This window comes from Prionailurus viverrinus, chromosome A3 (genome assembly GCF_022837055.1).
Source record: "Prionailurus viverrinus isolate Anna chromosome A3, UM_Priviv_1.0, whole genome shotgun sequence".
Taxonomy (NCBI): Eukaryota; Metazoa; Chordata; class Mammalia; order Carnivora; family Felidae; genus Prionailurus; species Prionailurus viverrinus.
The window spans coordinates 54,594,790-54,609,609 of record NC_062563.1 but is presented as its reverse complement, the minus strand read 5'-3'; the positions used below and the strand labels follow the sequence as shown (position 1 = coordinate 54,609,609).

Here is a 14,820-nt window from a genome sequence, read left to right as displayed (position 1 = left end):
CTGTCTCTCTCTCAAAAATAAACATTAAAAAAAAAAAAGCTGGTATGTTGGGGCACCTGGGTAGCTCAGTCAGTTAAGCATTCGACTCAGTTTCGGCTCAGGTCAAGATCTCACGGTTTGTGGGTTCAAGCCCCATGTTGGACTCTGTGCTGATAGCACGGAGCCTGCTTGGGATTCATATTCTCTCTCTCTCTCTCTCTCTCTCTCTCTCTCTCTCTCTGCTCCTTCCTGGCTCATGCGTGCTCTCTCTCAAAATAAATAAACATGTTTGTTTTTTTTTTTAAAGTTGCTGTCAATAATATGTGTGCTACTGGATCTTTATGTAAAATACTAAAGAGAAACTTGATAGACATAAATTCCACAAAAATAAAACCTACATGAAAAAAATTACAAAACTTTACTGAGGGCCAAAAAGAAAGATCTCATTGAAAATGAAGAGGCATCACTCACTACCTGTATGTAGGAAGACATTTTACTATCCTCAAATTTGAAAGACTGATTTTATCATTGTACTTCATTCTGTTTTTCCACACTGAGTAAAGTACATTATTTTCCTATTTACGAATTATCTACTCTTATTTGTTTATTTATTTAGGTTGGGGGCAGAGGGCAGGGGCAGAGAATCCCAAGCAGGCCTCACGCTGTCAGCACAGAGACCAATTCGGGGCTCTGGGGCTCGATCTCACAAACCGTGAGATCACGACCTGAGCAGAGACCAAGCGTCTGACGCCTAAGCGACCGAGCCACCCTGACGCCCCTTGAGGATGGTTTTAAGTTGGCCTTTTCATTTTGTATTTGAAGAGGTGGAGAAGGAAAGAAGGTGCGGGAAGGACTCAGGAGGGACATTTCAGACCACGGTGCCCACTGGAGTCATCTAGACCACATCTAGACCACAGCCACGTGTGCCACGCCCATGACCAATGCAATGATTCCCCACTGGTAGGTGGCCATCCACAGGGACAGAAGCCCATGGAATGGCTGTGTCCATAGGTCACCCGAACAGGCCTGGAAAATGCCAGCCTTCTACCCACAGCGTTAGTCAGGAATAGCACAGCCCCGGAGAACATGAGGAAAGCCCTTGACTAACATGAGGAAAGAGGTATATGGGAGAAGCCAGATGAGGGGGTGAGTGTGGCGGGGGTGTCTGTGTGGGGCTGGGGGTGAGAGCTGGGAGAGAGGGAAAGAGACATGAGTAGGACAGGACAGACTGGGTGGGCGACTGGGGAGGAGGGTGGGAGAAGGGGTGAGGGGACAGGTGGGGAATGAGGAAGGGGGAGATGGAGAGGGAGAGAGGAAGCAGAAGGGAGTGGGCAGTGCAGGGAGTAGCAGGGACTGTAGGTGAGGTGGGTGTGTGAGAAAGGGGAGGTGGGAGTGTGGAAGGGGGGAGGGGAAGAATGGATAGGCAGACGGGGGCAAGGGTGTTGGAGCCCAAGGCGTGAGGTGGGCAGGTGCCTTAGAGGCCTCAGGAAGGTCCCGGTGCTCAGTGGTGGGGGACAGGGTAGGTGAGCCAGGCAGATGCAGGTACAAGACCCGCCACTCTGGCTCAGAAGGGCTGCGGGCCCTACAAACTCAGCACCCTGTCCTGGACAGGACGCTGCTGCTGGGACAGAGGAACAGGCCTTCCAACCACCCAAGCTGCATGGGCTTCAACGCAGACCAGCTGCCCAGCAGCCACCTGGACCCACAATGCTCATCAGCCAGGTTACAGTCGCAAAGAAGAGGGGGTGCTCCCACTGCAGGGCCAAACGGAGGACCAGAAGCCAGCCGATCACCCACCAGCAAGGACCAATGCCCAGGCATAGGGTCCTCTACAAAACCTCCTGGCCCCTCCGCCTTGTAGGCACCCCACTGGGGCTGCTTCAGAGTAAAACATTGTTTCAGCACAAGTGTCTGTAAAAGTCTACACTGAAGCTAAGAAATGGGGTTCCTTCAGGTCCCTCTACACCATGATGGAGTATCAGGCTAAGTGCCGGGGCAGGTCATATAATCACCCTATGTCTCATTTTCCCCATCTATAAAATGGGGAGATTATCCCCGCCTCCCTGCCAGACAGTAGCATTATCAAAGCAGGCCACTCCTCATGCTGCATCATAGCATGTGCACCAGGGGTGGGAGCAGGAAGGGGAGGGGGGGGCTTTCATTACTTTGAGAGCCTGGGACAAGAATTATGTCTTTTAAATAATTAAGATGCACTGGGAATAAGGAGATCAAGGAATTAGAATAAGATTCTATCCAAAAACAAAACAAAACAAAAAAACTAAAAGGAAGAACAGACCTAAGATCCTTATGTGGAGAACCACTGTTCGTGGCCCTTATCATTCACAGCTAGTAACCATTTTCCAAGGATTGTCACTGCCCCTGACAGTGTCAGATTAATGGTATTCTTTCATTTGACTCCAATGGAGCCATCCTAACCCTCAGTCTTCTGTTGCTGGTATAACATGGCCGTCTGCTCACATCTTTCAAAATAAATAAACGAAACTCAGATCACTTACATTACATATGTCAACAGAATTCTAAATTAGAAACAGCATGTCTGTTTTCAGAAAAACTATAAAAATGTTCAAAGATACTAACAATAAAATTCCAAGGTCTCACCACCCTAACAAAATTGTTTTCACTTTCCAAGACGTTCAGACCCTTTCTGAAAAAGACTATGATAAAGCAGTCCAAGCATTTGCTACTGATACTTTACAGCACGTAACTTATTTTGGTTAGAAACATAGAAAGCTTAACCAGAAACTCAAAGAAACTAATGGATTAACTTGATGTTCACCCTTGCTCTTCAAAGGGGTTCCTCAGTCCACCCCCTGGGGAGCACCCGCTTGCCCGCTGTCACTGCCCTTCCTGAGCAAGGACAGTCCCTCCCCACAGGTCACTTTCTCACACCTACACCTGGAGACATCTTTTCTCCCAGGTGGCTCATCAACTGAAGCTATCATCTCTTTAAAGAAATTCTTTCAATTCCTCATAATGCTTTTAAAAAGTACTACTACCTGGGGCGTCTGGGTGGCTCGATCGGTTGAGCATCAGACTTCTGCTCAGGTCATGATCTCGCAGCTCGTGAGTTCGAGCCCCGCGTCAGGCTTTGTGCTGACAGCTCGGAGCCTGGAGCCTGCTTTGGATTCTGTGCCTCCCTCTCTCTCTGCCCCTCCCCCACTCAAGCTTTGTCTCTGTCTCTCTCAAAAATAAATAAATATTAAAAAGTACTACTACCGGCAAGGTAGTAAGAGAACATAGCATTCCAATTTTATAAGTGCATAAAAATGGAACAACAGGGTTAGGTGACTGTCTCCAAGCCAAACTATGAGCCTAACAAGAGCAAGTGAAACTACCCTTCTCTGTGAGAGGAATCACTCCTCCCACATGGATCTTTCAGGAACTCCTAAGACCCAAGACATCTGTAGAACATACAGCAAGGGGGGGAAAAAGTGAAGCAGGCATTAATGTGGATTCAAGGCACATGGAGAATCTGGTAACAGGCCCTGCCTGTTAAACATCCATTCGTCAAAGCTCTTCGACATCACAACAACCACGCTCTGGGTTTCCTGGCTTACACAGCAGTACCACATAGCAGGCCTACAACCCACCAGCACATCTACACAAGGTCCGGGATGCACACAGCAGACTGCGACATCCCGGCTAGACAGGCTGCCCCCGAACGCAAAACTGATTCCATGTGACACTGCCCTAATGCTTGAAAATTCAGGGTATGTCCACCAAAATCTCTTATCTTCTTGCGCCGTATGAATTTTGATCAAATGTTAACTCGTCTCACTGAATAAAGATTATGCTGGGGACAGACTTCAAATGCTGCCTTTAAGGGCCTGAAGGACTCCTGCTCCTTGCACCCTATCTCCTCCAACGCCATGGTCATGCTGGCATCTTTGCCTTCAACCCTACCGTCCAAATCTTATCCCTCCTCTAAGTAGCAACCCCTGGGCCTTGAGGGCATCTCCATTCCTTCATAGTCCCTGGTCTCATTTCTCTCAAGGAATACCTTGGCCAGTTTCTTAAGAACAATGTAGGGAAAATAGAACGGTTGGAAACAAAGATTCCCAGGTCCAATCTGTTTCTGCCGTCAGAACACCTCCGACACCAAATGTGTGGATTTTTTTTTCCTCCACACTAACAACCTATTCTCCAACTCTCTGGACACTAACTGTATGGGTGTCCAACAATTCCAATTCGTTCTGACACTAACAATCTAGAATTAGGACAGACCCCAGTTAGGGTCTCAATCCCACAAGACTGCCCCCACTTCAGATGGCAATCACAAGTCCCTATCCTGATGAAGTGGCTGTAAAGCAAGGGCTCCTATGACCCCATACCTGGGTTTGATCATTTGCTAGAATGGCTCCCAGAATTCAGGAAAACAGTTTACTTACGTGCACTGGTTCATTATAAAGGATACAACCCAGAAACAGCCACATGAAACAGATGTACACGGCAAGGCAGGGTGATGGGACTGGAGCTCCCACAGCCTTCCAGTACCTCCTTGCATTCAACAACCGGGGAGTTCAACAAATCCCACTGTTCAAGTTTTTGTAGCGCTCTATCTCCAGCACCCCATTCTCTTCCTGGAGGATGCTGGGTGGGGCCGGAGTGCCAACCCTCTAAGCACATGGCCGGTCCTTCTCATGACTGGCCCACCATGGCTATCTAGGGACCACCCTAAGTCATCTCGTTGGCATCAACTCAGGTGTGATCAAAGAGAGGCTCTCATGAATAACAAAAGACACTCCCATCGCTCAGGAAATCCCAAGGGTTTTAGGCGCTTTGTGCCAAGAATAGGAGACAAAGACCAAATATACTTTCCTCCCTACCACACCAGGCATGAGAAAATAGTCGCCATTCACTTCACAGAGGACAGTTAACATATATAGAGAGAGATCTTGAGAGATCAGTGGAAAAGAAGGATGCCTGGCTGGCTCAGTCGGGGGAGGATGAGACTCTTGATCTCAGGGTCATGAGTTCAAGCCCCATGTTGGGTGTGAAGCCTACATAAATAAATAAGTGCAAAAGAGAACCAACAACTCAATAGAAAAATGAGCAAACCCATAAACAGTTCTCAGAAATAAATATATATATATATATATATACACATATATATATAAATAGTCCTTAAACATTTCAAAACCAGCTTCATGACACAATAAAAGAAATGCAAATTAAAACAAGGAGATGCCATTTTCAGGCTGGTGACAAGTCAAACGTTTGCCAGCAGGCCTCGGCTAGGGAGGCTGAGAGGAGACGGCTGCTCACAACCCCTGGTGACAGCATGCACACATGTCTATGCGACAGCAGTATTTGCGACAGCAGCATTTTGGAAATAAACGCCTTCCATAGGAGACTGGTGCGTGCACACAGGAGTACTACGCAGCTGCACAACAGCACAGGGGGCGGCTGTGTGCCCCCACACGGAGCCCTCGCTCTCCAGGAAAGGGAGGCAAACAGTCTACACAGGATGCTACCCGCTCAGTAAAAACGGATAGCAAGGGCATGCATACACGTGGACTAAATGCTGACGTTTGTAATAAGACAGGTAAAACAAACCAGAAGTGTGCAGAAGGCTCGAGATTGCCCCCAAATCATCCAATGTTTCATGTAGTTCAACTCAGAACCATGTACATGGCTGAAACACTTTAGTAAAAAGAAGAAAGTTGGTCGCAAACCAAAGCATGACCCTAACTTGTTTCAGCATTTAAAAAACAATGATCACAAGTAGCTTCTGAACACAATACTCTAACTGCACATCCTCAGTAGGACATATTCTGAGGACAAAAAGAACTCCAAAGAAATCCTGAATTTCGCCAAGTTTGTTACTGGTAGTGGTACTGACGTAGCAATTCTGAAACTGTTCTGTCTGTATGGTAGTAGAGAGCTGATGACTTTTTTACTGATGCTAGAAATGAGATTTTCACAGTGGGAAAAAGGAGACAGCAATATGGAATGGGGGAAGGTAAAGAAGATAAAGTGTGCATGCTTCCCGGCTCCGTTCCCTACAAGCCCTGGGAGCAAGGACACCTCAATGGCAATGTGCACAACCAAGGCCCAGGCTCTGATTCCTAAACCACATTCTCCAGTGAGAGAAAGCAGGGATCCTTGGAGAAATGGCTAATTCCAGGACTGGGGCAGGGAAAGATGAGCCCAGAACATCTGGAGATCAAGGTAGTGCTCAAAGACTCTGAGTCCACAGTGGTATTTTTTTTAAACAGGAGCGGTGAACTGATTGGTGACCCCCCAAAATATGTCCACATTCTAATCCCTAGAACCTTGACTATGACCTTACTTGGAAAAGGATGCTTTGCAGGTGTAATTAAGGATCTTGAGACCAAAAGATGACCCTAGATTATTCAGTTGGGCCCTAAATCCAGCACCATGTGTCCTCATAGGGGACCCAGGGGAGATGTGACAGCAAGAGGCGGCAACGTGACCACCCACAGAGGAAGATGGGAGGGATGCATCCACACGCCAAAACATCTGGAGCCTCAACGGAGACTTCGGAGGGAGAGGAGCCTTGTCAGCACCTCGATTTCAGACGTCTGGCCTCTGAACGGTAAGAGAATAAATTTCTCTTGTTTGAAAACCACCTTGTTTGTGGCAACATTACAACAGGCACAGGAAATTACTACAGAAAGTGAGAGAAGATAGAGGGAGGCAAGTTCTTTTCAGAAGATGCAAGTTAATAAACTCAAGAAAAGCAGGGGCGCCTGGGTGGCTCAGTCAGTTAAGCATCCGACTCTGGCTCAGGTCAGATCTAACGGTTCGTGGATTAGAGCCTTGCGTCGAGCCTCGCATGGGGCTCCTGCTCGGAGCCTGGAGCCTGCTTCAGATTCTGTGTATGTCTCTCTTTCTGTGCCCCTCCCCCGCTTGCGCGCGTGCGCTCTCTCTCTCTCTCTCTCTCTCAAAAATAAATAAACATTAAAAAATAAAATAAAAATAAACTCAAGAAAAGCAGCATTTTGGATTTCCCAGTGTGAAAACTGATCTAGGCGAGGACTGCCAATGGGCACTGAATGCACTCGCTGGACGAGAAGCCACTCCGTCTCTGAGAACCACCTCTGGGACTTTGTACCAGGAAAAGGCACTTGCACCTTTAATATGAAGTGCGGCGATGGCCAACTCTTCCAGGCATCAAACGTGTCATCAACAGTGGGGCAACCCTGATAGAAGGCAAATCATCAAGCACGATTATAAAAATGTTCAGCTGACTTTAATTATAAGGAAGCAATCAGACAAATCACATCGCAGAATGTGAGATGTTTTACAGGACAACTGGCCTGGGCTTTTTTTTAAAGGTACATGTTATTAAAAAAAAAAAAAAAATTAGAGACGTAACAGCCAAATGCAACATATAAACCTTAACTGATCCTAGAGTTTAAAAAAAAAAAAAAGGTGGGGGAGGGTGGGGAGCACCTGGGTGGCTCAGTCTGTTAAGCATCCGACTTCAGCTCAGGTCATGACCTCATGGTTCGTGAGTTCGAGCCCCACATTGGGCTCTGTGCTGACAGCTCAGAGCCTGGAGCCTGCTTCCGATTCTGTGTCTCCCTCTCTCTCTGCCTCCCCCCATCAAAAATGAATAAACATTAAAATTTTTTTTTTAAAGGCTATCAAAGACATTGATGGTACAACTGGGGGAAACTCAAACATGGACTGTCCACTAGACAGTATTATTTATGTTAATTTTTAGAGCGTGTAATGGTGATGACATTATACAGAAGATGCCTTTAGTCCTAGGAGATCTACGTGAAAGTATTTAAAGGTGGGGTAACTTTCAAATATTTCAACACAAAGATGTACACGTTAAAACAGAGAAAAAGAACAAATGTGGAAACAAAGAACAGCTGGTAAATCTAGGCAGAGGAGTATTTGCCTGTTTGCTGAATTAGTGTTTCATTAGGAATAAGAGAAAACAGGTGTGTAAATTATTAAACTAAAATGCTGAGGGCTCAAAACAACTTTGAGGTGCCCCTCCCAACCCCCAAGGAATGGATTCCCAGGGTCTCAAGGATCCTGGGAACCTGCACTTCACAAGTGCTGGCTGATCCTCATGCTCAGGTAAGTCTGGAACCAGCACCTGTACTATTTGCTTTGTCTTTTCCCCCCCTTTCCTCCCTGGAGGCAGCTGGCATCAGGATGCTGTCTAACTCCCCGTGTCTCCCTGGCAGCAGGCCGGTGGATGTTTACCGAATGAATTCGAGGGACAGTCCCTAGTCACGAGGGGGCTGATCAGATTAAGGGCAAAGCTGTTCTAACGAAAGCCCGAATCCGACAAGTTTGCAGTCTGTTTCCATAAATGCAAAGCAAACACACATAAACCGCGCTTTTAAATGGTTTTCAGTGTTTCATTTCATAGCATTTCTCTTCAGTGGGGTGCAAGCGACAGGACTGAAGGGTGCCATGGCTGCAGTGTCATTACCACAAGATCCCTGATATGCCAAAACTTAAATGAGGATGACAGGGTATCACAACTCTAGCTTTCAAGAGCTGAGGGTGAAAGTAATGGCTCCTGAAATCACTACAGCAGAAAGGAGACTTCTTTTTCATTCTTGTTTAAGGTCTGGGCCTGGGGGGGTGGGAAAAGGGGAACACAATGCAGCTAGAAGGCATGAGGAGGATGAGGCAAAGTCAAGAGAACACCTGGGACAGACAGTGGGGAGGCCGAGCCGCACCCGGCAGAGTCAGGAATGGTCTTGCCTTGTGCCTCTGGAAATGGGGTGACAAGTCGACCGAGACAGGGGTTCTGGCTTTCAAATGTGTGCAAACAGCAGCATGACTGGCAGCTGTACTCCCCGCCCAGCAGCAGATGGGCAGTCCATTCTCTGGAAGGGGGTCTCAGACTGGGGAGCCCCAGGTCCACCTGGGACGATGATCACGGTACCGCTCAGACCTGAACTCCTGTCCCCACGGGGGCTCCAGGATGTGGGCAGCCAGGCTTCCTCGTCCAGCAGACAGCTGGCAGAGCCTGGGCACCAGGGCTCAGAGGACAGACCTACAGCACTCTCTCAAATAGGAGTGGACAACCTAGGGCCATCAGAAGGCCAACGAAAGCCTCCAAGAAGAAAAGTGGGAAGGGACCAGGAGGGAAGAGATTCTTTAGTGAGAATGAAAAATAAACAAAACTACCATGAAAAGAATACAGCCATGAAATAAAGGCCACTGCTTTTGTTTGTTTCTGGTTTTTTTTAATCCAGAGAAAAAAGAACTCATATTAATGAAAAATGATAGCAAAAATAAATTTTTAAAAAAATCATTAGAAGCTTTAAAATGTAAAGTAGGGGCACCTGGGTGGCTCAGTCGATTAAGCAACCAACCGTGGCTCAGGTCATGATCTCGTCGTCAGTGAGTTCGAGCGCTGTGTCTGTGCTGACAGCTTGGAGCCTGGAGTCTGCTTTGGATCCTGTGTCTCCCTCTCTCTGCCCTTCCCCCACTCATGCTCGCTCTCTCAAAAATAAATATTCAAAAAAAATTTTTTTAAATATATAAAGCAGAAGTTTCTAGAAAGTAGAGCAAAACTTTTAAAGAATGGACAGGCCGCCTGGGTGGCTCAGTTGGTTAAGTATCCGACTCTTGGTTTCAGTCATGATCTCACAGTTCGTGAGTTGCAGCCCTGCATCAGGCTCTGCACTGTCAATGCAGAGCCTGCTTGGGATTCTCTCTCTCCCTCTCTCTCTGACCCTCCTCCACTTGTACTCTCTCTCTCTCAAAATAAGTAAACTTAAAAAAAAAATTTTTTTTTAAGGGGAGACAATAGGAAATAAAAGGACTAGAGCAGGTAATACTACATCAGCATTAAGATTCAGAGAGAGAAAACAGAGAACGAGGAGGTGAAACAAAGAATAATTTAAGAAAATCCCAGAACTGAAAAGTAAGAGTTTCTTGGGTTGCAAGGACACAGAGGACCCAGTGCATGGGGCACAGGTGCTATGTGCACCTCCCACATCAGGGGATAGGTGCGTCAGGGCAGGCTCTGCTGAGCTGCAGCAATGAGCGAGCCCAGACCCTATGAGGCTTAAAAACGAAGATGTATTATTCAAGTTTGTGTCACTCTAAGGAAGGGGTGGGGGTAGGAGGGTGGGGGTAGGCTCTTCACTGAGCACCATCACCTTGAATGATGTCAGTTATCAACCCAGAGGGGAGGAAACATGTTTACAACTAATCGCTGGGCCCAGAACTGAAGCAGGGCACCCCCCTCGGCTCCTGGGCATGCTGACTGCATGAGGCCACCAAGCTCTGGGAGAGAGGAAAGGCCAGGCAGCAGAGAGCTGGAAACGTGTGGTTTACAATGACCCTTGTGAGCAAAAAGAAGATCCTGACACCTTCCAGAAAGAAAACACAAGCCCCACAAAAGGCACTGACCTGACACAACTGGTCTACGGTAGAAGCCAGAAAGTAATGCAATAATCCCTGAAGAGTTCTGAGGGAATCTTCGTCTAGAATTCTACATCATCAATCTACCAATTAAACATGAAGACAAGACATTTATTACATGTCTCAAAATTCTCCTCCAATGCACATTCAAGTGAAATAAGTGTGAAGTAAGCAAGAGGAAGTCAGGGAATAAGACATCTGTAATGGGCAGAGCAGGTCTGAAGGCTGTGGGGGCCATTCTTCAGGAAGGTGCCCCATCAAGAGGTCCTGATGCTTCTGAACATCTTAGGGCAACTGACAAAACATGTGGAATTGAATCAGAAATAGTAGACAGAGAGGGGAAAAAAAAAAAGAAAGAAAGAAAAAGAAAAAGCCATTTATTAGCTCCAGCGAAAACAAAAGTCATGCACAACACAGCTCACTAACAAGAAGAACAGCATTTAGTCATACACATATACACTAAATGCTGATCTCAAAATTACACCACATCTACATGGGGGATGGTGAACACAGGGGAAGCAGGGAGGTAAGAAAATAATCATCTTGCAAAGGATAAAGTCACTAGGTAATACCTACAAATGAAAAATCAACAAGCATATGATTCTATGGCACAAAGATAAACACCAAAAACAATCAGCTAAGGGAAGTGCTTGCCTCCCGGCAGGGGAAAATAGTGGCAGGGACTCTGTTTTGCCTAACAAACCCTGAAGACTCTATTTGACTTTTCAAACTATGTGCATGTTAAAGAAACACTAAAGGTAATTCCAGCTGAGCCTCTACCTGGGGAGCTACCTACCTAGTAGGTTGGCAAGATTTTCAATCAGACCTCTGAGCTCTTCAGTACTCCATGGGCTGAAACACTGAAGATAGAAGCCCTGTTCTCAAGGACTGGGAATTTTACTGAGAAGAAAACACACGCATGGGAAAGACCTTTAGTGCAGTGCAAGGTGCCATGGGCTGACTCCCCTAGGCATGGTCCAGAAGAGTTCAGATGCACGAAGGGAGACTCCGGCCCAAGTAGGCAAAAAAAACAGCCCTTTGAGAAAGATCCAAGTGCAATGAGAAAGACTGGCAGAACTTGAGAGAGGAGCAGACAGTGCACTTCCAGAAAGGGAACTGGCTAGCTGTGAGGCTGTGTTAAGTGGGAGTATGGACAGTTTTTTCAAAGAGATTTCACTCTTAACAGGGAGGGCAAGATTGTCGGTAAGACTCCCTGCTGACTTACATTCTCAGTATCCTTGGACACCACCTATCAGGAACCCCGTGACGTTTTTCCAGCAGTGTCTCAGATGTACCATCCCTGCTCATTAGTAACACTGCTCCACCCTGTTCTTGAGCCCCTCATAACTAAAATCAGATTTTATAAGCTGGCACCAGGCCTCTCCCAAGCCGGCCAGCTCTTGGCCCCTGTCTGGTCAGCCTCATCACTGTACCATTTTCACGCTCCAAAAACACTATCTTTCTTTGCATTCCTACAGCCCTTGGCTGCCACAGGACCTCTGCACATGCTGGTCCTCCTGGAACACATTCCCCCCTAAGCCTCCCTATTCTACACATCATTCAATTCTCAGCTCAAGCCTCAATTCTCACAGAAACAAATGTCCCTGATCACCCTAATTCAGGAGTCCCATGCATGATCTCTCATGCATTCCTTTCCTTTATACCAGTTTGTAATTCAGCCCTCATCGAGGTGGTTATCTCATTCTTGGCCACCTTACCTTCTAGACCAGTGGTCCCCTGACCATAGCAACAACTTCCCAGGTGATGCTATTACAAATACACAACCCAGACCTACTCAATCAAAACCCTGAGGTGGGAGGCAAAAATCTGTGTTTTGAAAACCCTCCAGGTGATTCTGATATACTCCCCAGTTTGAGAACCACTGCTCTAGGCACCAAGATGGCACTTCCTCAGTGTCCCCCAGCACCATTCACAGTAACAGACAAGGGAAAAGACTTGGCAGGATTTCCTGGTTGAATGAATGCTGAAAAACTTCCCAGGGCTCCCTAAATCTCCCTTTATTAATTCTAATCACGATGGAGCACCTGGGTGCCTCAGTTGGTTGAGCGTCTGACTTCAGCTCAGGTCATGATCTAATGGTTCATGAGGTCGAGCCCTGCATGGGGCTCTGTGCTGACAGCTCCAGCTCAGAGCCTGGACCCTGCTTCAGATTCTGTCTCTCCTTCTCTCTCTGCCCCTCCCCCACTCACATTCTGTCTCTCTCTCAAAAATAAAACATCAAAAAAAATTTAATTCTAAACACCTCTGTCCAACCTAGATCAACACTGAACCGTCTGCAGACCTGGGTTCTACCCCCAGCTCCCTGGCCTTTCTAGGTTCAAAACTTGGCTCTCTATAGCTTGTCATCTGTATAATCATCCATAAATGTTCCTAATTCCTCTTGGTCTAAATTTTCCCACCTCTAAAATGGGAATGACCATAGTATTTCCCAAGATTGTTGAGATAATTAAATAAGCCAATGAGACTCATGCCTGCACACATATGTAAACACTCAGCAAATTTAGGTGCTATTATTATTTCATAACAATAATTATGCAATTTTAAGTGATCTTTCCCCTGGGTCTCAGCTTTCTTGCTCAAGATTGACCACATTCACTTAAGAGCTCTTTCTCCCTTTCAAACTACTCCCATCTAACACCCAACCCGGCATGAAACTCTGCCTAGGATCCAAAAGCCCTGCTTGAGGTTTCTCTGCTCCACCTCCTGGAACAGCTGGGCTATGCTGGACAATCTGGGTCTTAATAACACATGTCCTCCTAGAGCTCAACTGAAGTCACTTTCCCAAGTCCCCTCTCATCTCGGGAACCAGATCTTGGTAATTCAACCAGTTAGCAGGTTGTTTCATTTAAGAGCATGTCTGTGCGGTGCCTAGGATTCAAAGGGAGCTTACACTGTAAGCTATTTCTAGTCCAACTGTGGTCTTTGGTAAAGTATTAATAGCAACAATTATAATATATGCTCATCGAAAAGATCTTAACATAAAAGGGGGGGGGGGTTCTGCCTCTTAGAAAACACAGGGTCCACCACCTGCCTGCAAAGTGCCCCTCCTGCCCGGTCTCAGGCAGAGGCCGGGAGTCAGGATAGACACGAGGACCTTACATAGCAAAGCACCGCCCCGGGTCTCCGGGAGCTGCGCCTCCCCACTGGGCCGATCCGCCGCGCCCCGGGGACCCTGCGCGCCCGGACATCTGGGCGCGGCCGAGGGCCGGCGGGGATCAGCAACACTTGGCTCCCCAATAGTTAAATGCTGAGTAATTTTCCTGCGGAGCAAACGGTCGGAGCGGGGGCTCTGCCAACGGCAACAGTATTTTTATCCTACTTAACCAACACGGCGGCGCGGCCACGACTGTCCCCAGGGTGTCCCCGCGCGGCACGCTCGGGAATCGCCTGCCGGACCCTCGCCGGCTGTCGGGACGACGTGGACGGGAGTCCCACGCGTCGGGGCGGGGGGACTGGGACACCGGGCTGGGGCCTCGGCTGGCGCCTCGGCCGTGCCGGGCCCGGCAGTCCCAGAGCTCCGGGGCAAGGACCCTCCGCCGGACCGCCAGGTCTCCGCGCCGGGGCCTAAGCGCTCGAGGGTTTGCGCCCAAGTTGGCCAGCTGCTTTGCCGCAAGAGCGGAGAAGGGGAAACGGGTCCTCGCAGCCCCCGAAAAGGAGTGAAAGCAGGGAGCTTAGGTCCCGCCCGGTACGCGGCGGGAGACCGGGCAGCAGGGCCACCCTGCCCACAGCCCCCCGACCCCCGACCCCGCTGCCGCGGCGTCCGGGAATGAATGGGGCTCCCCGCCGGCCGCGGGCGCGAACTCACAGGCTACGTAGGCGAGCAGCGCGATGCCCAACAGCAGCTTCATCCTCCTGCGGTTGACGGCAGACACGAGGCGCAACAGCGCCTTGCTCACCATACCCGGGAGCCACGCCGGTCCAGGGCCCTTGCCGCGCGGGGGCCCGGCTGCTGCACAATGCGCGGCGGCGGGGACGGCGGCGGCGGCGGCGGCAGCAGCGGCAGCGGCGGCGGCCGGGGAGAGCCCCGCCTCCTGCCTCCGGCCCGCGCGGTCCCGCCCCCGCGTGCCGGGTTTCCTGCTGGCGGGGCCACCGCGCATGCGCCACTCCGCCCTCGCCCCGCCTCCTCCCTCGCCCTCCCAACACGCAGCCCCTCCGCCTGCTCTCCCCGCAGGCGCAATTGCGCCTCTGCTCAGTTTTCGAAGAATGTGGCCGCGAGCCGAAGGCGGGGCGGGCGCGGCGCATGCGTAAACCGGCGTGTTTTCCCCCTGCCGGAGTGCTGCTGGCGCGCTGTACCGAAGAGGTACGTCCCCGACCCGAGGGCGGGACCGCGGTCGCCAGTTTCCGAACCCGGCCCAGGGGGTGGCACGCTGTGGGCATTCATATGTGGCGATCAAAAGAAATATTTATGCTAAATTTGGCCATGTC

At 49.0% G+C, this 14,820-nt stretch overlaps 1 protein-coding gene across 2 annotated transcripts in view; it reads right to left on the bottom strand.

The window, feature by feature from the left end:
- The window catches only part of UXS1 (UDP-glucuronate decarboxylase 1), a 96,755-nt gene extending 82,328 nt beyond the window's left edge, over positions 1-14,427 (bottom strand). For both annotated transcript variants that reach the window (XM_047852846.1, XM_047852847.1), the window contains exon 1: positions 14,201-14,427. In XM_047852846.1, coding sequence (XP_047708802.1) covers positions 14,201-14,294 — 94 coding nt within the window. In that variant the 5' untranslated portion in view covers positions 14,295-14,427. The remainder of the gene's footprint in view (positions 1-14,200) is intronic.
- Positions 14,428-14,820: the final 393 nt, after the last annotated feature.